General features: G+C 46.7%; 1 protein-coding gene across 1 annotated transcript in view; it reads right to left on the reverse strand.

Moving 5' to 3' along the window:
- The window catches only part of LOC120843996 (protein tyrosine phosphatase domain-containing protein 1), a 170,543-nt gene that overhangs the window by 49,251 nt on the left and 96,701 nt on the right, over positions 1 to 24,591 (reverse strand). The window contains exons 3-4 of the mRNA XM_042287602.1: positions 12,137 to 12,217; positions 11,909 to 12,024 (exon numbers count right to left, since the gene is read on the reverse strand). Of these exons, the coding sequence (XP_042143536.1) occupies positions 11,909 to 12,024; positions 12,137 to 12,217 (197 nt within the window). The remainder of the gene's footprint in view (positions 1 to 11,908; positions 12,025 to 12,136; positions 12,218 to 24,591) is intronic.

Consider the following 24,591-nt stretch of genomic DNA (forward strand, 5'->3'; position numbering starts at 1 on the left):
ATGCAGTGTGATCTCTTCTTTAGTTGCTGAAATACCGGCACAGTCCCTCGTACAGCCGCTTCTAGGCAGTGTAGTTGATCACGTCGATTCACGGACTCCTCTTCTTCTACCTTTACAGCAACATTAAGCGATGAAAATCAAATAAAAGAAACCTTGTTTGCTTGGACCGCTCGTGGAGGCGCGGAGAACAACAAAAATATAAAAAGAAATATTACACACGCTCGCGGTATAAGCACGAGGAGGGGGACAACTCACGTGACTACCGGCGATGCCTCCCTTCTGACCGCCCCGACACCTTGCGGTACACTGTTACGTCAGAGTGCACTGGCGGGAACTTTGAATTGGGCCTAGGATTTCTATTTGTTCCTAAACAAACTATGCACCTCTATAGTGAAACAATTTTTTTGTAATATCTCATATGCCAAAGCGCTAACAAGTTCAACATCAATGTCGTCTTCACTGCTCCCAATAAGCTTGGCAACTTGTGTAAACAAGTCAACTCGCCTGATTCCCACCGAACAGTATGCTGCACCAAAAACCATCAGAACAGGTTCGTTGAGTGTGCCGATGAAGTGGTGTACTCATTTCCTCTTTCGTGCGGGAAAGTGTACATATGTCAGACCGGACGATGCCTTAATGATAGGCTCCGTTAACACAAAACCAACATTACCAGAGCCAACTCAGGGCTCTAGGCATACACTGCCGAGATTGCGGGTGCGACGTTCACCTGCCATCTTGTACAATTTTAGGTGAACAGTAACCAATTAACCCGAGAAATTATCGAAGCAGAACATATCGCCAGGAATTATAACAACTGTAATACTACACCATCTTTACACCTGACAGAAGAAGAGAAAAAAATGTTAGGCATCTAGGAGATCGGTGCGCGTTAAGTGTGCTCAACCACACTTAACGAGGGACTGCCCGGGAGAAACGGCAGTCAAGTGTGCAAACTTCGGTGGTGAACACCCTGCGGACTATGTAAATTGCAAGGTGCGCCTGAGAGCCCTAGCCAGAACAAAGCAGTTTGTTCATGGACCAAAGCTCGCTTCGCCGTCGAACGAGAACACAATACCAAAAAGCGCTACTTTTAGTGCAACGGACACTGCAGATGCCCAAGAAACGCCTAGCGTTGCCGAACAAGGTGCCAAGCCTAAGGGGCCGCCACAGAAGACCAAAAAGAAGACTCGGGCATCTACAACAATCCCACCAACGCCAAACCAAGGACCTCCTCGCAAGCCCGCTACCTCTACAGATGAGTTCAAAGCTACAGACGTATCTTCCCGCACGGCCAACAGGCGCACATACAGCGACGTTGTCAAAGCTGATAAGCGTCCCCAGCAACCTGCACCTTCCGTATTCTGCTCCATGACAATTGGCGATATCATCTGCCTTGTCTTCTCTGCCCTACGAAGTTTCACGACACAACTACCATCATGTGCCTTCAAAAGCATTCTGCAAGGAATCCTAGTATTCGAACCCGCAGTTATCGCGATGGCAGGAAATTCGCATCAGAATAATGGTTGACGTTTCGTCATTCCAAAAGAGTCTTAAAAATGCGACCGTTTTTCAGTGGAACGCGAGAGGACTTCGTCCTCGGCTTTCCGACTTCCGACAGCTTATGTTCAAATATCACTTTCCTATCTTAGCTATTAGCGAATCACGCGTTCCATCCGACTTTCGACTTTCGGGATATGAAATATTTCAGTCGGCTCGTCCTAATGGCATTAGTAGAGTTTTTCTTGCGCTCCGGAAAGACCTAACCTATGTGTCACATGATATCACCCCTCATCCGGACAATGAGTATGTGAGTGTCACAGTTCGAAAGGGGAAAGTTACATTCACCGTTATTGCTGTATACATAGCTCCGGCCTGCGGCTTCGATATCTCGAGATCAGATAATATTATTCGACAATGCAAATCCCACATTTTGTTAGTAGGTGATTTCAATGCCCATAATGTGACGTGGGGCAGTGTAAGGACGACGCCACGGGGACGAGAGCTACTCGATCTGGAGGACTCTTACGACCTATGTCTCCTGAATGATGGTTCACCTACGTTCATTCGAGGTAGTCGCTGCAGTAGTTGTTTAGATGTTGCGTTCATGTCGCGCGAGCTCCTGTCCCAAAACTCTTGCCTTGTTGATATAGAGACTCATGGCAGTGACCATATGCCTACCTACATAACGGTCAGAGGGTTCCAAGCAAATTATTATAATCATGTTCTCACTTCATATATGGATTGGCCATGTTTTCGAGACAATGTGGAACTGCGGCTGCAAAGAACAAGCACTTACGAGAAGTTTGTCTCAACGATAGAGCTATCAGCGACGGAAGCGACCAGGACTGTCCGTCTCCCAGCCTCGCGCACCGTTGTGGATACGGAATACGAAAACCTTCGAGCGATTCGTCGACGGGCAGAGCGTCGCGCTCGACGAACCAAATTAGCTGCTGACGTACGAGTAGACAGGCGCACCCAAAAACATATCCGCCGTCACTTGGATAAACTAGGTCGGAAGAAGTGGAGAAGAACATGTGCTTCCTCATTTGATCCCCGTGTTCCACTGTCAAAAATATGGCACGTTGCTCGCGGACTAAGATCAAAACCGCAACAAAAAACGCATTTTCTTGCGTTATCACTCCACACAGGTCGCTCGCCACGTGACATCGCTGAAGAGTTTTGCGCTTCACTCGTTCTGCCAGCCTTAAACAACGATATTCCACTGCATTTAAGCGCTGAACATACTTCTTTTTCAGCTCCCATGAATGCCATCTTCAGTGCACCAGAACTAGATGAAGTTTTAGCCTCCCTTGATCACTCTTCTTCGCGTGGTCCAGATAAAATCACTTACGGTACACTTGCCCACCTAGGACCAGCAGCTCGCCAGCTGCTGCTTCAGATATTTAATGACTCATGGACAAACTGTCATGTTCCACAAGCGTGGAAAATTGCGAACATCGTTCCTGTACTCAAAGCGGGTAAGTCTCCTCTTGATTTGAAGTCTTACCGGCCAATTTCTTTAACTAGCTGCGTCGGCAAATGCATGGAGCGGTTAATTCTGTCACGGCTGGAGTGGTTCCTCGAATTAAGCTCAGCATATCCAGCTACAATGTCGGGGTTCAGGCAAGGCCGTAGCTCGATTGACAACGTCATCGATCTTGTAGCCCATGTTGAAGACCAGAAGTTTCAGGGAAAATTTACTATAGCAGTGTTTCTCGATGTACGTGGAGCTTTCGACAATATCCGACATTCAGCCGTTCTACAAGGACTCCGATCAGTTGGAATTAGTGGGCGACTGTTTGACTGGGTTGCTGACTACGTCCATAATCGAACAATCTACATGCACACCAAAGAAGGCGACACCTGATATCATGTTTTAGCGAAGGGCGTACCCCAAGGGGGCTTTCTTAGTCCGGTTCTTTTTAACATCGCACTTATCGGGCTTACGAAGGCTGCACCAGATTCCGTGCACCTTACACTTTATGCCCACGACATCTGCCTCTGGGCAACCGCTGCCTCTTTTAAGCAGGTACATGCTCAAATACAGAAGGCACTTTTTCAAGTATCCCAATTTCTTTACGATCGGGGGCTTGAAATTGCTCCAACAAAATCAGCAGCTGTAGCTTTCACGAGGATGAAAATGAGCCTTTACCCTCTTTCCCTCCATGGTACAGATATTTCTTACACTCCAAATCATCTTTTTCTCAGAATTTATATAGACAAGGGCCTAACATAGAATCCGCAACTAAAACATCTTAAGACGAAGCTTTCTACATTTATTAGTTTAGGGAGGTTTATAAGCGGCACAACCTTGGGGACATCCGTAGCTGGACTTCTGCGTTTATATAACAGCTTATTCGTTGGCGTTCTCCGCTACAGCTTGCCAGTTATGCATGGTTTAAGTCGCACAAACATGAAAAAGCTTGAATCTCTTCAAGCACAGCCGCTCAGAGTATGCCTTGGGGTACCTCGTTCAACCCCGACCATTGATACAATAGCTGAAACTCACTGCCTACCTATCAGAGCCATTCGCGTTCAGGAGACCCTACGAAATCACATAAGGCACCTTACACGGCATGACTCGCACCACCTAGCGGACATACCGGAGAGGTGTTTCTACAGCCGCATTGCGCATGCCATTATTGATCACAAAGAAAACATTCCAGATGCATATCAGGACTCTCTCATTCTCGCTACGCCTCCTTGGTTGTTGCCCCCTCTTGTGCTCCACACAGACATCCCAGGAATAATTAAAAAATCAGCGCTCTCTCCAGTTGTTCTTCGTCAGTTTTCTTTGTCTGTTTTATATACGCGGCACTCTTCCTCCTGCCATTTATACACAGATGCGTCGACTACACATGAAGGATCATCGATTAGATTGGCGTCCCCGGCGCTCTTTCTGAGCGCGGGCCACAAGTTGTCTCACAGAATGTGCTCCACTGCGGCAGAGTTGGTAGCCATTCGTGAGGCGCTTTCTTACATATTAGATGTGTCTCCTCGCACTTGGACAGTTATTACTGACTCTAAGTCAGCTCTCCAATCGCTGCAGTCTCCACGTAGAAAAAGTCCAAATAGGCAATTAGTTCTACAAATTCTGAAAGTTCATGCAGATGCTAACCTTTTAGGACATTCAATTTCTTTCCAATGGATACCTAGCCACTGTGGCCTACAAGGAAATGAAATGGCTGATGCTATGGCTGCACGTGGCCATGACCTCGTTCAGCAAGTTATGGCTCCATTTACAAGATCAGACATTCGTGCAGCTGTGGCACTCCTGGGGAGGTCTACTGCAGCGCGTCATTGGAAAGCGGTCGCCCACCAGAGCTCGTCCTTAAAAATAATTGACCCAAATTTAACGTTCCAAGTTCCACGCGGTCTCAAGAGGCGACGGGAGGCAGTTCTTCATAGAATGCGCCTAAAAGTGTCTTACACAAACTACTACCTCCATCTCATCGGAAAGCTCGAATCACCCAACTGCCCCCTATGCGGAACCATTGAAGACATCAAACACATATTACTTGAATGCCCTAAGTATACTGATAATCGGCACCAGCTCTACAAAGACATTCATCAGACAACTGGATCAGCCCTCACTCTTTAACATCTTCTCGGACCATGGGATGACGAAAGCCACGCTGCGAAGTCAACGAATGCCCTTCTAAAGTTCCTGTCAGCAACAGGCCTTGACAAAAGACTCTGACCTAAAATCGCAAAAGCTGCCCGCCTTTTTTTTTTTTTTTTTTTTTTTTCTTCACTAATTTATGTACTGCGCGCGCGTGTGAGTGTGTGTGTGGGCCTGAGATGGAACGCCTTCTTTTCATACTTATATCTTTCATTACCTAACTCCCCTCCCCACTCAGAGTAGCCAGTCAGGAGATCAACTCCAGGCTAACATCTCTGATTTCCTTTCTCTACATCAAATAAAAAAAAAATTAAAAAAAGTTGTCAGTCACCACGGTTTGTTTGAATTTTGTTTTATTTTTCGTGTGTTGGGTGTGAGTGTCGTTTGCTATAGTGCGCTGTGGTGTGTGTAATAATTTCCCGATGATATGACTACTCAAAAGTTTATTCGAAAAAAATCCGTAAACTTGCGAGTCGTTTTTGCAAGTTCTTTCCTCTGCAGAATCCCGAATGAGAACGGCAGGGCGTACGGAGTCGTAACCCCCGACCGATAAGCAGATATTTATTGGCGCTTTATATCAACCACGGCTCCTGTGCTTTGCAACTAATTTAAGCACACATAGCAGAGCGCTTTGGATGGAGTACAGTTCACACGGAAAGAATAAAAACAGAAAAAAAATATACGAGGGACAGACACACACAGTTTTTTCAACGAGCAACACCATTTAAATAGCGCCCATTACACTATGAGGAACCGCTTTGGTCACAGGGAAAATTAAGTGACGACGAAAATAGAAGATACTAAAAAAAAAAAAGGTAAACATAGCTGAATTTAACTTCCTGAAAGGGAAGAAGAAAATCTTACTTTCCAGAAAGTTTTTTTTTTTTTTTTGACGTTAAAAAGGATTTAAGAGAAATTAGCCGGGAGTCCTCTCCTGACTCGCTACTTTCAGTAGGGAGGGGGAATGAGGGATACGACAGTTAAAAAAGAAATAAAGTATCACACACAAAAAAAAAAAAGATTGCAAGAATATTAGAACTTGTGCAGTTTTAAAGTCTCTTGCCCAGGCCTGTCTCTGACAGGAACCTGACGAGGGCGTTCGTCAAGGCTGATGGGTTAATTTCAATAGAGGATCAGCTCAAACCGTGACCGTTCCAGCTCTTCGCCATGATGCGGTGTTGCAGAGAGCAGGGTAAAATACAACTGCACGGACCACCGCACCAAACGTAGTGCTATCGTAAATCTTGGCTTATGATTGCGCCTTTGCAGATCATCTTATTCGTGTTGCTGGAGAGACGCAAACGACGGACATAACAAAATCACTTGTATATTTCGCATACCTCGCAAAAGAATTTACCCAGTCACCTTGCGAAAAACGCGAAGCACGGAGCTCGCACCGTCCTAACCTTTCCCTGTCTTTTACCTGCTTTCGAGTAGTTTGTACTTGCTAGTAGCTATGCCTACTGAAACTGAAAAAGGGCAGTGCCAGAGAAGAAGAGACAAAGTTGGGAAAACTTGCTCGCTGTCTCCAATTTCTCAAGTCTAAGTGATTGTAGCATAATAAATGCACCAACGCTTCTTCCGAAAATGAAGAAAAAACACTACGTTCACTACGTAAAAAATGATCTCGGTTCACGCATCTGTGGGCAGGTAGGAAATCTTGCCCTAATTTATTCACGCCGCATGATGAGCGCAACAAACTCGCACGCGATTTACAGGAAAATATCGGTGGTTCCCTGTAATTTTGCATAACCGGTAGTTTGCAGGACTGAATCATCTACTCGAGCGGTGTGCGTCGCTGTGCTAACGCTGTCCAACACGAAGCATAAAAACGGCAGATTTAGGACAACAATCCGGAGTTCTTTATTCATTTAAAACGGCGTATCTTGTTGAAAACGCCCGCAGCTTTTTACTCACGGTATGCGTAGGGATACTTTCACAGTTTGAAACGGAAAGAATGAGGATTTACTTTTAAAAACGCTCGCTGCGTCCTCCCGGACCAGCTGGACCGGATCAGCTGACGACGACGGGACTGAACCCGTTGACCCTCAACCCCAAAATAACCAATTTGCGTTCCGTGCTAGTGTGGGTTTCTACCTCCAAGCACCGCACCACACACCACGAACCTTTCAGCTCTTTTTCGTATCGCCGTGTTGCACCAAATAGAACGAGATCGCCGAAGTCAACGCAGCGCTGTCGTGAACCTTGGCTTGTGGTTGCGCACTCGTGGACTCTGTGACTCCCTTCGCTTTCAAACACACACGATGATCACGATTGATTTTTTCCGTCTTCTGGGAACATCACAGAGGAACTTCTCCGGTCACGTCTTCGCAACATGTGCTCGCAAGCCTACGAGCTTCTAGCGTCCCGACAAACCAAAACAATAACGGCGTCATGCTAAACGTGCGTTGTTTGCAAGATTTTCTCCGACCAAAGAAAAGCAACGAAAGCAAACCGGCTCTAGCTTCCAGCGTACATCGGCGTTGCGCCGTGGCCAGATTTTATCTGTCAGCTATAACTTAAAGATGACCTACAGATGCAGCAACTGGTATAAAGTTTTAATATGGCGGCCACCACGGAGCGCCGTAAATTTTGAGGAGGGTTCATAAGAAGCGGCGGCACCTCCGCTTGCAGTTGAAGGGTTGAAGCCAAAACAAAACCAACTGCAATATCACGTATTCAGATCGAGGGTACGCTTTTTATATCCATTTTAACTGTTTAGAACGAGTAATTACACCCATAACTTTATTTGTGGTGTGTAAGAAGCTATTATCAAGACCCCTGAAATAAATACAAACATGGGTGACAAGAGAAAACCCGCATTGCCATCGGCCAGAATCAATGGCAGGAATGGCAGCGATGGCAGCGAGCGTGGTAAGCGCGGGTACCAAGGAGGATAGAAGGGTAGGAGAGGGCATGAAGTCGGCCGCGTAGTGCACAAGCCATGCTCCCTTGACGCCTCGCCTCTTTCTCATTTTCCCCCTTACTCTCCTTACTTACCACGCCAACGTGACCACATCACGTGACCGTGGCTAGCCTTCGTCTAGCTATGGGGTACTAGAATACACCACAGGCTAGCCTTCGATCTGATAAAACCTACCGGACGGAGCGCGCGCAAGCCTGCAAGGAGTCCTTCTACAATCAGCCATCCATCTCACACGGGACATGTCACGCGCACCAATGGCCAGAGAGATCTACGGTCACGTTGGCCACAACATCGTTTAAACTTTTTATGGCTAGGCTTCACCAATATTGCAACGTGCCCTCTCCTAGTACATCTAACCTCCTTGGCGGGTACGGTGCCTGGAACGCGTCTCCGACTGGTGTGTTTACCGCGCTCAAAAAAGTGGTCCCTCGATTTCCACCTGATGACGTCATATAAGTGTCATGTTGTCGCCAGTCGCGACCCTGGCGGCGACCCAAGAGCTGTGGTACATATGGCAGACGCCTGTTCTGTTGCAGGTCGCTCCCCACTGTGACAGTCCACGGAAGTTACAGCAGCCGAAAGTTGGGACGCCTGAGACGCCGTGACGATAGCGACACTTGCGTTCGCTCGCGCCTTTCCCGAGCATTTCTACGGCCAACCGCCAAGATCGCGACAGTCAACAGCATGTCACTCCGGCTTCTCTGACGTCATTTGTTGCCACTTGGGGACCACCTTTAATGTATGGGCAGCATAGGACGCTTAACACGCCAGTCGAAGACGCGTTCCAGGCACTATAGCACGGGGCTCGCCCCGTCCCGCGACATGGCGTAATTGCTTTTGGTGCATATCTGTGTCCGAGACTTGTTACTTTCCGCGGCATTTGTCTCGGCGGTCCTTTCTAGGTGTGTTCCCAAGCATATCGGTGCTTCGATAGCCGGCAGTGCGGCGGTCGCCGCCGGGGGTGATGCGTGTTTTCGAGGTCGGCTACACGGCTGTGCTTGTATGACCGAACCAAAACAAGTTTTTTACAACCTCGCAATATTTTGAATAGGGATGGGGCGAACTTTTGCCGAATCGAAATTTCGGTGCCGAATCTTGAGATTCGGCGAAGCCTAACTTTTGCGGAACTTTTCTAAAGATTCGGAAAAGATTCGGCAAAAAATACATTGTTATCAGACACATTGATATTTCGTTTTTTACTGGCGAAAAAAAGATAATATCTTTCTTTTTTTCTTAACTTAAATGCAACATGTTTACTAAATAAGGTGATAATCTGCAAGATAATTGTATCGGTGTCGTTTTTGTGTGTTTACTGGAAATTTTAGTTACTCCTTGCAGAAGTGGCGTGAAAACGAGGTTGGGTAGAAGCGAGCGTGGCGCAGTCACGAATCACGCTAAGAGAGTTTCGGTTTTGAGGCATCATCAGCGCAAGCCTGCATGTGTGTGTACATTGCTAAAATGAAGGCAATAACGCTGCGTTCTTGCTTTCTCTGAGATTCGGCGGTTTGTGAGCGCGGGACAACGAATGTAACGGTTGCTGAGCCTTCATCAGAAGAGATAATAATATTATTGTAAATATGCATGTTTCTCGATTTGAGTCACTTGACGTCAGCTTTGCATGGAAGTGTGCGTCCCATATCAGCAACGTCTCGTTTTTAACCTTTGAAATGCCTGTTTTTTATGTTAGGACATAAACGAACGTTTCGGAAGATAGGTGGAGTGAATTTCTAATGTGCAACGTCGAGCATTATAGTTCAGTGTTTAGTTTCATGCAGATACATGAAAGTTGCGAAAAAACGCTGATTGAAAACGTAATATTATTTTGTTTTGGAACACACTACTTCTGAGGCGAAAACCGAATGGTTGTTATTGCAAATAGTGCTTTAAAGTAATTGTCGGCCAATGTCTCAATGTTTCAGAATGCTCCGCATCATTTGTCAGTTGCGCAGTGGACTGCGTAAATTACTGTTCGATCTTACATTCTAGAAGCAGGGAATACTGAAGACCACCACACTCACAAAGTTTGACAAACACACAGTTACCACGTCGCCTACTCGGTAACTCGCCGTGGCCACTGGTTGAACTACACTGCACGATGGCAACCGCACGACTGCACGGCGTCCATTTGCAATCCAAGGCTTCGTCGCGTTCTCACACGTGTGCAGACATTTGCCAAATTTTCGCCGAATCTTTGACGAACTTTCCTGCAAACGTTCGGCATTTGCCGAACTTTGCCGAATCTGAAGTTCGGCAGATTCGGTCGATCACTAATTTTGAACGATTTATCCAATACTCAACGTGCAAATTAACGCTAATTTGTGTAAATAGCGTGTTCACCCCAAATATTCGCTAAATACACGGGACTTGCTAACCGTGTAGCTTCGGTCGAACATTGGTGCGTTGATCGGTGCCACAAGCCCAGCTACATTATCACGGCCACACGGATCGGTGACGCAATCTAGGAGTAGAATTTGAAACTTGTTCCTGGTAACTGCTAACACATCTTTCCTGTTAAATCTGCGTTTATTTACACTATGTACAATTCAATTCGGGAAGAAGCTAGCCATTGCTTGTGGCGTTTTGGAATCAGAGTGTGACCGCTATCGCGGGTGCGCGCGTGCTCTTCTTGAGCCTCGTCTTCGTCTTGCTTGACCGCGATATTAATGAACCGGCGTTTTCATTGTAGTTTTTTTTTTTTCTTCTGAAATTACCTTTAGTATTTTGTGCTCAAATATCGAGACCAATAGGACACCGATCTTTTATAAATAAATATCTGCTTATCGTTCCGGGGTTACGACTCCCTACGCCTTGCCGTTCTCGTTCTGGGTTCTGCGGAGGAAAGGACTTGCAAAAACGACTCACAAGTTCACGGATTTTTTTTTTCAAATAAACTGTTGAGTAGTCACATCATCGGCGTTTTTCTTTCTTGGTATGGACATGTTTTTACTCAAGGCGGTCCTTGGTAACAATGTACGTATGCTTAGACAGCCGGAAGTTTGTCTGCCTGTGCAACTTTTCTCTCAGCTAGGCATGAGAAATTTAGCAAGTGCAGATCAAGCGCAAGCCTGTTGTAAACCTGGGGGTCTTTAACGTGCGCCGGGCAGTAGTGATGCACGACTGCGCGCCAATATTTCAGAGCAAAATTGGCAGAGTAGAATCCGCAGAACCAATAAGCAGAACCCAGGATCCCTGGCTTCTGCAGCGTGAGCTTCCTCTTCACGCGCCGAGCAGGAGTGATAAAAAAGGGACTGTGGTAGATGATTTAAGACAACCTTGAGACTGGAGAAAACAGGAAGGACAAACACGACGAAATCTCAATTTCATGAACGTAAAGCAGTTTGCCCGTGCCCTATCACTCATTAATGTGGGTGAGCCTCTTTTAGGAAACACAGTCGCAATACCCCCGAAGTCATCAAGAACTTTCAGGATCATTTTTCTAAATAATATCAATTTTAAGAACAATAAGGGCTCCGAAAAGAAGGCGAATCTGCATGCATGGTATTTTATTAGTCAGTACTGACTGGATATTTGTCAGGGTGCTCAAAACCTTATATTTTGAAAGGAGTGAAAACTGCACGATCTACACTTTCAGCGTGGACTATTCACCACGCGCGAACTACTTAAGGAAACTTTTGCTGACTTATTCCTGCGTACTAAACACCTAGTGAGGAAGATACAGTCAATCGACTGTTGGTGCATCCAAGGCTGCATGGTGCTCGCGACATCCTCATCGAAACTGGTATCATAGACAAATATTGACAGTCTCCGATCATTACTGTTTCGACAACCCCTAAAGAAATGTGTGCCATATCTACAATTCTGTATACCACCAAAACCGGCGGGTCAGACGCTTCCCTTACCGCCGTTGTCCATGAAGTCTTGTGGCTCGTAGGAGAAGCCGCTGGGTTCAAGAGGATTCCCGCAGTGGGCATGCTCTCCCGGCAGCTGCAGGTTGAAGATGGACCGGATTCCCTGGCTGAGAAAAAGGCGCCGTCGACGCAAGAATCGTCACTTGACGGCCGAAGCAGCGGAACAGACCGACTGCTTCGAAGCAAGTCTCGAAATGGATTTCCATGGTCTGCACTCACTCGGTAAACTGTTGGAGAATGTTGAATTGAAGAATAGCCTCCGTGCTTGGTCGTGCCATGGCCAGGATGTCATCCGTAACCCTGTGCAAAGCCGGGGTAGCATTGCCTTCATATCCTGAAATATTCACGATGTTCGCGTCATAAATGAATGACGTTCATCCGATCTCTTAGGGAAGTGCAGTCACCCATTTTATCTGACCATGCACGGTTTTGGAGGTTAAGACTCGATCACACACTAGCGCTTGAGTGAGGGAGAGTACATTTGCGGAAGAGATGCAGAACGTCGCCGCGAGCGCGGCCAAACATGTACACAGAGTTACGTTAAAAAGCATCTTATACAATCTTGTGCGCAACAAAGACGAGGACAAAAGCAGAGAAGAGGACACAACAAGGCGCAACTTTCAACTGAATTTTATTGAAAACGTGTTCCGGTATATATATATAGTCTCAATCATCGTTACAATGACAACAAAAAAAAGACAAAAGTAAAGGGGAAAAAAAAAACATGATGACAGAGCATAACTGGGAAACAACACTATCTCGTTCTCAGGAAAAACTGCGCCCAATAAGCTCATGGAACTGTGCAAACTATCAAAGCCTGGCGTGCGTGCCAAACACGGATGTGAAAAGAAGCACAGAACGAAATTTGTCGACTGTACAGATGGCGTGGTTTACCGCATTCCGTTGTCCTGTGGCAGCCACTACGTCGGGCAGACTGGGCGCTGCCTAAATGATCGGCTTCGCGAGCACAATAACAACGTGCAAAAAAAGAACGGTGGCTTTCTTGACTTGCATTGCAGGACATGCGGTTGTACCCCACTGTTGGATGAATGCGTAAAAATTGGGAAATGCAAGTCAGCGGTAACACGCGAAATCATAGAAGCCGAGCACATTGATTATTTAGGAGACATGTGTGTTGCTATGCCGTCGATCGCATTATCGGAGAAGGAATTGTTTTTCCTGAGAACGAGATAGTGTTGTTTCCCAGTTATGCTCTGTCATTATGTTTTTTGTTTTTTTTTCCTTTACTTTTGTCTTTTTTTTTGTTGTCATTGTAACGATGATTGAGACTATATATATATACCGGAACACGTTTTCAATAAAATTCAGTTGAAAGTTGCGCCTTGTTGTGTCCTCTTCTCTGCTTTTGTCCTCGTCTTTGTTGCGCACAACAGTGTATAAGATGTCAAACCAACTCGCCCAAACAACCACTCTTCGTTAAAAAGCAGCCGACATCAGTCAAGAACTAATAAGAACTCGCTTCGGTACTTATGGCTCACCAATTGCATGCAAGGTCCACGGCAAACATGGAAGCACCCGGCGACAGCGTGGGACGATGCCATCTATACTTACGTGATATCTGTTCAGCGTGTATCATTGAAACCTCGGAATAACCTGGTCCCAAGTGTTCTCACCGCTCTCTAACGAGCAAAATCAATCTCCATTCGCCGAACGGGTACAAGACCGGTTTTTGTTTCTCAATGCAGCTATTGTTGAAGTGAGTTTCGGAATGGCATGCGTCGCCCCGCCGCCAGCAAACGCACTTGCAGAAGGCAACTACACTCGAAGAAAAAGTGAGCACCCCCCCCCCCCCCCTATTCATCATGCGTTTTTACGGCTGTAACTACTTTACAGGCTTACTTAACTACCCACCGGGCTCGAGCCATTGAGCGTTACCACCCTGTTGGCAAGTGACAAGCAGGGGGTAGTCACGTTTTATAAACTCTTGAATTGAACATTCAAGTGCATGCAGTCGTTCAATAGTAAAAGTCACTTCAAAAATCTCAAAAAGTACTTGAAACTTGTTTTCTTTGTGCCGTTGGTTACCATTTATTCAAATTTGAACCGGTCGAAACCAGCGTGTGGCTCAGTTCGCATAAACTGCCAGAAAACAAACATGCCAAAAAGTACAGGCAACCTTGGTAGGCACCTACTAAAACCTGAGGCAGATAAAAAGTATCTCGGTTGTCCTTTTTGGTTCCGTCGCGGGTTTTACCGTGTACTGGTAAAACCCGCGACGGCAGTAAAACCCTCGAGCACGACGCTGCTGGCAGCTAGCGTCGTGCTCGAGGAATTTAACCTAATCTCTAAAAAAGCACAGGAAGCTACGCACAGGCGTGAGTTGACTGGAATGTTCGCCGGACGAGATACTTTTGTCGTTTTTTATTGTGCGGTTCAGTAAAGAGCGTGCTCTCATTAAAGGTGTGATCGGTCAGTTCTGCGTGCAGATCAGTTGCAAATGGCCTCCTCGGTTCCGCCGAACTTGCACGCCTGTCATACCCATTGTTTTTTTTTTTGTTTTTTTTTTTTGCTTTTAAGTGCAGTAAAGTATTAAGCATTGAACACCACGACAGAGGCCGGACAGGACGAACGTACACAGATATCTGGGATCATGACCGTGTATTCCAATGTTTCTCTGTCTTGGGATCTATGATTCGCCTTCACTGGCTCATTTGGCAGATTTCATCGAGCATACTCGATAAAAAATGCTTCAAACAAAAATGCTTCGAACAAGTGCTCCAAGGTGGAGTACTTTGAAGGGGACTAGGATTTCAGGCCTTTCGGCACGCGTTCCCCTTACCTATATACAAAATTCCAAGTAAATTTCCAAAAATAAGGCGTTGGCATACATATTTTCCAAATATATATATATATATGTATATATATATATATTTGGAAAAAGTACTGTTGGAGAAGTCAGCAGGTGCAGCGCAGAGAACTATGTTCTCGGCGTTCTTTGATGCTTGAGGCCGGTTCAGACACTTACGTTTGAATGCGTTTGACAGCGTTGCGTCGAGAACCGAAAGCGACTCACCGGCACATCTGTGCTTCGTATGAAGCGTGGAATCCAATTCAAGGAATCGTCTTGGCACGCGATATAAGCAGCAGGGATGTCCTGGTTTCTCGCTGTCGCAACGCAGTCAAACGCAACTGTCTGAACCAGGCTTCAGATAATTTAGCATACGTGTTTCGCGTTCGCTGTAGGTAAAGGCACGGGCCCGAAAGTGGCAATTCTGCACTGTCTTCTTGGCGCGAGCGCGAGCGCATAGAACGCATAATTGAAAGACACGCGCTTGAGCAGAAACAATTGTAGCGAAAAGAAGACAACTGAAACAACGCTTCGGAGAGGACCGGCGGACGGGCTTCGCTAGAATCACCTGCGCGCGCTCAGTGTACTCAACATTTACTCAACCGCCGCTGAAGTCATTCGGATATAAAAAAGAGAAAGTTGTGACTGCAGAAATCGGTATCAATAATTAATACAATTAATTAAACAGGATTCTGTATCTTTGGAGTGTAGGCAAGCGAGAGCACGAAACTGATCAAAACGTGACGTGTAGCGACTATTCATTTTGATTTATAACCTGTAGTTCACTTTTGCAATGGATTACATTAGAGATACGAGCGCTTTCCTAGGTGCAGTAGTGGAAACTAACATAAACAGATAAATCTTGCACAGTCTTTTTGTATTTATGCAAAATATGACAGTGGTCACCATCCTTATCGGTCACGGAAAATACAGCAGTATATAAAGCAATGGTGTCGACTAGTCGTTTATATAGGGATGTAGAGTGTCAATATCTTATGTTGTACCTTGTGCTGCTTGTGACCGCGTTATGTATAAAATTGTATGGTGTCTGTATGTCGCGTATGTGTGAAGTGTGGTGTGGAATATGTAGTACGCGCATGGTCAGGCGAGGCGCTCAGAGCAAAGACTGCTGGTTTCTTCTTTCTTAGTTTGAGCGCTGTCCGTTAGGTGGCGCGTGTCGCCGCCCAATTCAAGGAGTCGCGCGTTTATGTGTTTACTTATTTGAGTGAAAAACATGGAGGCGCTCCAGGGCTCCACGGAGCAGCCAAAAAGGATTGGTTCTCGGCCTCTTGTCCCGGGTATATCTCGAAACAACCCATTCTTATTTGAACCCTCCTCGTTTGAACCCATTCGCAAAACGCCCTTCTCGTTTTAACCTTCCGCGTTTCGACCCTTTCTTATTTATACCCGTCTCATTTGAACCCACTCTCATTTGAACCCTTCTCGTCTGGACCCATTCGCAAAACGCCCTTCGCGTTTTAACCTTTCGCGTTTCGACCCTTTCTCATTTGAACCCGTTGTCATTTGAACACCGTAGTGAGGTATAGAAAGAAGGAAAACAGTTGAGGGGATGACGGTTGAAAATGAAGCGAAGCGGCACCATCTCTTGCATAGCACATGAAACAATTTTCCTTATGCCTGCGTGCCACCCCGAGTCTGTTGACGTAGCTACGTGGTCACATGGTGACGTGGTTTCAAAAGTGCTAGCGCAGATTCGGTACTTCATTTCTCTTCTGTCGCTGTATGTCGTTAAGATGTCGTCGTGTGGAGCGAATGGATCATTGTGCTAGTCGTGTATTAGTGCTTGTAATGGCCAATTCGAGTGGTCATTTTCCCTGAAAAAAAGTTTTCCCATACCTTCGGCAAGAGCGTTCGCGTGGTCAAAGGCTGGCGGGTGCAAGCTTTTCGGGTTGCGCTTCTCAGGCGTGTACCGGCAATTTACCAGCAGAAGTTTTCCCGAGCTCCAAGAGGTCGGGCAGCTTGTCTGCCAGACTGTATCCGGTATCGCCACATCAGAATCGGGATAGGGAACCAAACGAAACAATGCTCGCTGAGGTGGCAAATAGCGGGTTCGAGTGGCAAACGAAGCCATCGAGACAGGCACCCTTTTGTGCTCTGAGACAAACTAGCAAAAACAACGAAGAGAAAGATAATTTATGTTTCAAAGAAAGTCAACATTTTTGGAAGAATTTATCCAGCCTGAGCAAGGTATGTTGGCTCTGGGACACGGACTGCATCATATATCACTTTATTTTACAACACTGTAATAACAAGTTATTACACCGCTGAAAAAAAAGTATGCATAGTGATGTAGTTTGAAACTTGAGCACGCATTACAATTTCAAGGAGGGTGGGTGCAATTAGAAGACTGAGGATTTCAAAAAAGGTACTAGAGAGTTTTAGTAGATCGTTCCTATACCTCCGATAACGATACTATGCATGCGCAAGGGAGGCGGTGGCGGAGTGTCGGGTATCGTTATCGGAGTCATGGGAACGGTCTACTGAAACTCTCTACTAACAGTAAACAGAATATGGAAAGCGACGCTGGCAAGCCTCCGTGGCAACAGTTAATCGAAAATCCAAACGAAGTTTATTGAAATTTGACGCGCGTGCGGGCAGCACCACACTGATATATACATCTGCACTTTCATTGATTTTATATTTTAATATTCTGTCAGTCGGACGGACTGTGGTAATGCCAATATTTTGAAAAGTTTTGTGAAGCCGCTTCTGTTTACACAGATCTCAAAGAGTCGTAATTTATGTTGTTGGCGTATGCAGCGTGCTCATGGTACCATAGAATGATCGAAAAAGAAGTTAACAGAGCTCACTCGCGACCCAGTCAAATAAAAACGCCAGTTTATTGTGCTTTGCATTCGGGTAGAGAGGGTCACGTGATGCGCCGCTGGCGCGTTTTTGGTCGCCGGTGCCACAGGCAAGGACTCGAAGGCAATTAATTACCCGAATTCGCTATAAATACCGCAGAAAGATTGCGAAATCATGATGTTGGATTAATTTGCGTTCGAAATAAGACAGCTTAAAATGAGAAAAGTCTTTCTGACAATGGTCAAAACCAGAAAGCATGTTTTGAGAAAATTTGATATGAGAAAGGCTAAAATGAGAAAAGTCGTTTTGAGAAGGGTCAAAACCCGAAAGTTTGTTTTGAGAACGGTTTAAATGAGAAAGGGAGAAACGCGAAAGTTGTTTTGCGCTGGGTTGAAATGAGAAGGTAAAAACGAGAAGTTAGAAATGCGAACGGGTTCAAATGAGAACCACCCCTTGTTCCCAGTGGGATCAGTCCCATAGCCAGTTGAATGGGTGTTCCGTGCGGTGAAAAGTGCTTGCACAGACGCGGTGGGAATTACCAGGGACTTGAAAGTGGATAACGAACGCTAACAGGTGAGCAGGAGCCTTGAACGATCTAAACCGACGCCGCTTGAATCGGTGATGCCGCGCCTCGCCGCTGTCAACCGAAAACGCCGGATCACTTGCGGCAAGCACAGCAAGCAGATTCTCTTTTCAATAAAGACGTAATTTCGTTAGTCGCTATACGATTCCTTCTTTGAATGTTTTCTGACCGCGAAGTAAATGCAGCCGGCCGCGCCGAAAGCAGTCGCGGACAAACCCCCTCGAATGCCCCCCTCACATCGCCGCCCCCACTCGTAATAGGTGCGGTGCCGGTGCTTCGAGGCACGTTTTGGAGTGCTTTAGTGCGCACGGAAGGCAGCGAACGGGCGTACGCACTTGAGAATCGTATTTTAGCAAAAAGCTGTCCAGCTCGCTAGGCCTTACTCGTATTGCTCCACTGTCGCTTGCCAGCCGCCATGTTGCTTTTGGGGGTGTGCACTGTGACTACCTGTTAATTGCATGCCGCGTGACTACCCATGGGGTCGTTAGTATTACTAAGGGGGGGGGGGGGAGGGGTAGAGATATCTGTGACGACTTCTGACTACCCCAAATGTAGTACTCTACGACTACCCTTTTGTTGAGAGTGTACGCCAATCTGGAACGCGATCAGACGCGAACGTCTCAACGGGTCCTCAGAGGTGACCTGCATCTTCTTTGCAATAAAACCGATTTGACCACGCCAATTGGAACTTTAATTTCAAAGGCATCAACTTCGGCCTAATGAAATTTGCAGGGGAAAACAAAAGTCCGCAGAAACCGCGGAACAATAGTCAGTTACATCCTTAGATCCCGGTACGTAATGCGCCCGCTTCAAGTACCTTCGCTGTTGAGGATGCACAGTTCATCGCCTGCTCCACAACATTCCGGTATCAGTTCTAGTCGTGGGTATACAGGTAACGAGGCTCATTTTTGATCCAACGGGACGGCTTTGTTGGCGTCATCGCTAGGCGGTAAAGGCACCTGGTTTACTTCACACAATACGGAGGAGAGGGAAGGATGATTTTCTACCTTTTCTCCTCAAGGTCTATGAGCGAACGCGCTTCTAGCCTGTACGACAATGCCTTCATGTTGGGCACCGGTAGCACGAGGCAAGGATTGCGTCGTGCTACCGGTGCCCAATGGTCTTGGCTTGCCAGTGTCACGACAAAATAAGCGATGAACAAGGGCGTGGATACTGTTTAATGGGGCGCAGTGCTCTTAATCTATGAAGACGCTGACCAAGCTGGCATGGCCCAAGAACCGCAAACAAAACAAAACAATAACGACCACGCAGTTTGCTTCAGTTCACAAAGGCAGCTGTTGCGTTGTTGACAGGTGTGCTTTAGAGATTGTTTTGTCAATATGGTTTTGGAATATTTGCTCTGGGAGCTTTGCTGTGGTAGAGTAGTGGTAGATGTATTTGAGCAAATGTGTGAATTTCTGCAAATTCGTTTATGAGTTATGCTTCTGGCGAGAGCATGAGAGTGAGATGTATTTTTTTGTTGAAATGCTTTTATAGAACCTGCTTTTGTTTACTTGATTGTTTGGACAGAATGTTTTGTGGTATTGTATTATTCGGCGATTGCGAGGACGGCCTTGTGATTCGTGTGCAATGCCAGAATGTAAGTGTAATCTCGCACTATCGCACCCCCTTGCCAAGACGAGATCGATGCGCATTTTTTTTAGTTCGTTGATGTCAGTGACAAGGTGAGATTGAAACTGCCGGCGGCTGAAGACGTTAACAACGCCCGGCGTTAAAGACGTTTGCGTTAAAGTCCGCGACCGCGACTAGGGGTATAGTATGGATCCTAAATGCGAACAGATAAAGTACCGTACGTCACTTGGCGGGCGCATTGGCCAACCCCGCACCTCAGACTGAGAGACAATTTTGCGTGATCTGACCATGTGTCGTTGTGTGTGTAGGGGGAGGGGGGGGTGTAAAAAGTTGTAAAAAAATGAATAGCTTCAGTTTCGGAATCCCTAAACAGCATGGCGAGACGGGTGCAAGGTGACTACGAAGCCAAGGCAAAACCAGTACGAAGCCGCAACCGAGAAGTCGAAACGGAGAAGACGGTCTCGTACGAATGGCAAACGTGGACGGTGGTCCTTGTATTTACTCATCATTTTTACTTAAAGCAGGTCTTGTTAAAAGAGCTAAATTTGTTTCCCTAAGTCCACAAAACTTATTTAGCGCCGCACGTGACCACACCTTTTCTGTAGACGCGCCGAAGAACCTTCTAGCAAGTGCCTATCTTAAATACTCTGCTCAAGGTACTGTATTTCAAATACTTTTGGTAGTATTTTGATATCTTGCAAATACATGTCGTCTAGAATATTTGCTGCTCTACCTTAATTTCATTTCTTGCTATAATGTACTCAGTGCCTCAAATACATTATGCAAACTTGGAGAAAAAATTCGCCGTGACAATCTACGAAACAGGGGACCGGCAGATTGCAGTGCAAAGCTGAAGTGATTGAAATCGTGGAGCCAAAAGACCGAACACAGAACAGGAAACAAGGCTGGAGCAAAACACAACCTCCAAATGCAAACAAAAGGCCAAATGGATAGCCCAGAGTACGCCCGCTTCTTCTGTCCTCGTGTTTACTTCCTTCTTTTTTAAGCTGTTTTTCAATAGCAGTTAGGCTCGGAGTTAGCATGGTGCTGGCGTGCTGGTGACGTCATCTGGATTTTACACCCAGACGCCACCTTTTGTCTGGAGCTAGGGTGGTTCCGTCAGCGGAGAAATGTGACGCCAAGGCTATGTAGGATCACAATGAATCATTTACAAAAATGGCAGGTTCAGGGGTATGAAAATGCGGGAACACGCTTTCATTACGAGCACAGACACTCCCTCAGCCAAAGCAGCTAGATCCTGTTGGCTTTAATGAGCTCCAGTGGCCTAGACTGGGCTTCCCCAAATCTTCATGTCTGCCTATTGTGGCTTAACTCTATCTCCGAAGCTCATTCAAAAGCGTTTCTTTCATCTCCTTCCAAATGCGCGCATTGTTTCGTCCTCAAAATCCCTAAAACCAGTTTTCCGCCAGGTGGAGTCATTTATAAACATTATTAGGGTGCCTGCATGTCTGTCTGTCTCAGGGTGAAGACATCCATTGTTGCACTGAATGTGCCAGCGCGTGACGCTCTCGCGCACTCGGTGCATGACTTGGGCGGTAAAATGGCGTCTATGCATTAGCCAAAGCTACGCGCTCGAGCTGAGTGACACCGGATTGCGCGCGCTTCAAAAGGCATGAAGAACAATTGAGCGGAAAAATGGCTGAGATGTCACCACTCAAGCAAAGGCGCGCGTGTGTATGAAGGCACTCTAAACATTATGATTCTGGTATCTTAATCATCTTGACCTCAGTACGCGAAGAATGGTTCAGTTGTACCAATCTTTGTATCATGTTCCCCTTATGTAATGCCCGAAACATCCTTTAGGGTTAAAATGAACAGATAAAAAATAAAAGTTTGTGCAGAAGGGGGCAAGGAAAGGGGGTTTAAAAGTGGTTTCGTGGAGACTCTTCTGTGTTTTCCTGTTAACCTTCCTAATATTTAGTTGTTGTTATTTTTTTACAAGTTGAAGGTACAAATGCTTCTCTCATTTGACCGGGGAGAGAAAGTTCTCGCTCTTGGTTGTTAATCAACGATAGAGACTGCTGTCCTCAAATAGATGTGTCTGCTAAGCGTGCAGGTGCTTCGTTCACTCAAGTACTCATCAACAAGTCTGGCTGCCTGATCAAGTTCTAGTTCGGCTCTCATGGATATGAAATGCCGGACTACATGTCAAGTCCCCGGAATCGCGGCGGGGAATATTACGAACTTATTGCAGAGTGTGTCATGGGCCAAACTTGCCTTCAGTCTAAAGCACGGCATGTATCATGTCGACAATACACGAGTTCCGTTTGTTCGTCAAATATTTCGGCACGCATAATAGGTTGCGTATCCCGAATCATTTGAACGTAAACTTCAATTGGAGCAGCTAATACGCTTCTTGGAAGTCATAAAGATCAAAGCAAATTGTGGTTTTCAAAGGTGTCATAAAAAAAAGAGCACTTTTCTGACTTTCTGGTGGGGCGTCGCGCGCCCCCTGATTGCGTAAGTTATTTGCGTGCAGACACCGCCGATATTCGCTGGAAAGGGGCAATACAGTTATCGCTGTAAACCATTTTTATCTAAAGAGCAACACGGCAAATCGAAGATCAACTGAAATTTAGTCAAGCTTGTCTTTTACGCTGCTTCACACAGTTAATGTTTTCTGCGTTACTTCAATGTACGCAAAGCCAAAATAGGGTGATGATTATGATGGTAATAATAATAATAATATTATTATTATTAAAGAATAATTTTAATATTTTTTCAGTGTGAATTGAAAGATGCCACAAAGCCGGTTCGTCGAATTTGCAGGAGCTTATTATACAGAGCCAGTGCAGCACTGGTGACAGAGTCACCAAGGAAACACCAAGTGACATCAGGTAATGTAAACCTTGTGGGGATTGAAAAGGACGAGAATAAAGATAGCTCGTGAAGCGGGTCAAGCTAGCAAGTTAGAACGGGTGTGGACACCAGCAAAACGGTTGTCTGTTCTTGAGTCTCCACATTGGCGCCCAACGTGGGGCCATTGTGGAGACTCAAGAACAGTGACTGTCAGAATACCTACCAGAAACTGTGTGGCGCTGCCACTTGGGCGAGGATGCTCCAGAATGTTCTCCGCTACACACGCAGTTGCCTACGTTGCCAACAAGCCAAACCGAGGGGAGGTAAACCACCTGGTTTGATGCAGTCAGTGGAAAGTCGTTTTCCATGGGAGTTTGTTTCATCTGACATAATGGGTCCCTTTCCACGCAGCCCCAAAGGAAACAGGTATCTTCTGGTAGTCACCGACCACTTCTCAAAGTGGGTGGAGCTTCACCCTCTCCGCCAACTGAGTTGCAGGACGAGTTGGGACAAATTGAGGGACACCTTCACCCGCTTCGGGTTCTGTTCCCAATTAATTTCCGACCACGCATCCTACTTCACAAGTAAGGTTTTTGAGGACTGTTGCACAACACTGGGCATCCAGCACAAGTGCACCACTCCTTACCACCCTCAAGCCAACATAGCCGAGAGAGTCAACCGAAACCTCAAAGCAATGCTAGTGGTATACACCCAGAGACACAAAGACTGGGACAATTACATCCCGGAAATGGCTTTCGCCACTCGAACTACGGAGAACCGTACGACAGGGTTCACACCTTCCCAAATAAACTTCGGACGCGAGCTGCGATTTCCCCTCGAGAACAGCTTTTCTGACGATAATAGGGGGCCCAACACTTCGTACGCGAGATTCGCTGAACAACTTCGTGATAAAATCACCGACGCTGTGCGAGTAGCTCGACAAAATATTGAGTTAGCGCAGCTCGATCAGAGGAACCAATATGACAAAGGCAGGAGACCCCTAGAATTTTCAATAGAAGACTGCGTTCTCCGGCGCGTGCACCCGCTTAGTAATGCAGCAAAGGGGTTCGCGGCATCACTAGCTTTGCGTTGGGAAGGTCCCTTGGAAGTTGTTTCACGGGTATCACGTTTGGTGTATAGGTTACGACATGTCAAAAATGGGTCGTTAACTGGACCCGTTAACATTTGTGATCTGAAGCCGTTTGTTTCTAGACATGCCACCCTTTAGGGATGTCCTAAGGAACACAGTCCCCTGTCAATTTTTGCCACACGAAAGATTGTTGCTCATGGTTATTTTCTATCCAGGCATGCCACCTCGACGCAGCAACGCCCAGTCATTCAGGCGATCTCGGAGCCGCTCCCGATCCCCCCTACGCCCCCAATTCAACCCACGGGGCCACTCGCGCCGCGCCAGGCGACATAATCGCTGTCAGCAACCGCCACGCACTGCCGAGGCTGCCACCTGGTGCGTGATGGAGGCCGGGCGAAGGGTCACATTCGCGTCCCGGATGGCCTGGGAACACCAACCTCAAGTCCCACAAGGGACTGCACCAGAGGACGTTCCCTATCCCTTCCGGCTCCGGACACTGACGGAGCGCTGTGCTGCAGATCTGCCCGCCGCCTACGACGACGAAGAATACGCCGACATCTGCGAACTTTGCCGCGTCCCATTCATTTCATGCGAACAACATCATCAAGTAGCACTTCACCACGACCGAGAACACCGCCAGCGGGCGCTGGCGCGAACTGGATCTCGGGCCCTCACACCTGCCGACATCGAGGCCGCCCTCCTTATTGTTGGCCGTGCCTGCCCCGAACGCCTGCGCCCAACACTAACCTTGCCACCAGAATTGGCGAACGTCAGACTTAGCAACGATGAAATGTAACCACCACATCAAACTCTATACCCTCACAAGCAAAAGAATACTCAAACCGTTCCGCTACGTCCACATACAAGCCATCTTTCGCCACTTAGAAGCCATCTCTTGGGGAGGCCACCACCTATCACAGCGACCTCACCAACCGCCCCCCACCGACGAGTCG

This window comes from Ixodes scapularis, unplaced genomic scaffold (assembly GCF_016920785.2).
Source record: "Ixodes scapularis isolate PalLabHiFi unplaced genomic scaffold, ASM1692078v2 ptg000005l_1___fragment_3__unscaffolded, whole genome shotgun sequence".
NCBI classification, from domain to species: domain Eukaryota; kingdom Metazoa; phylum Arthropoda; class Arachnida; order Ixodida; family Ixodidae; genus Ixodes; species Ixodes scapularis.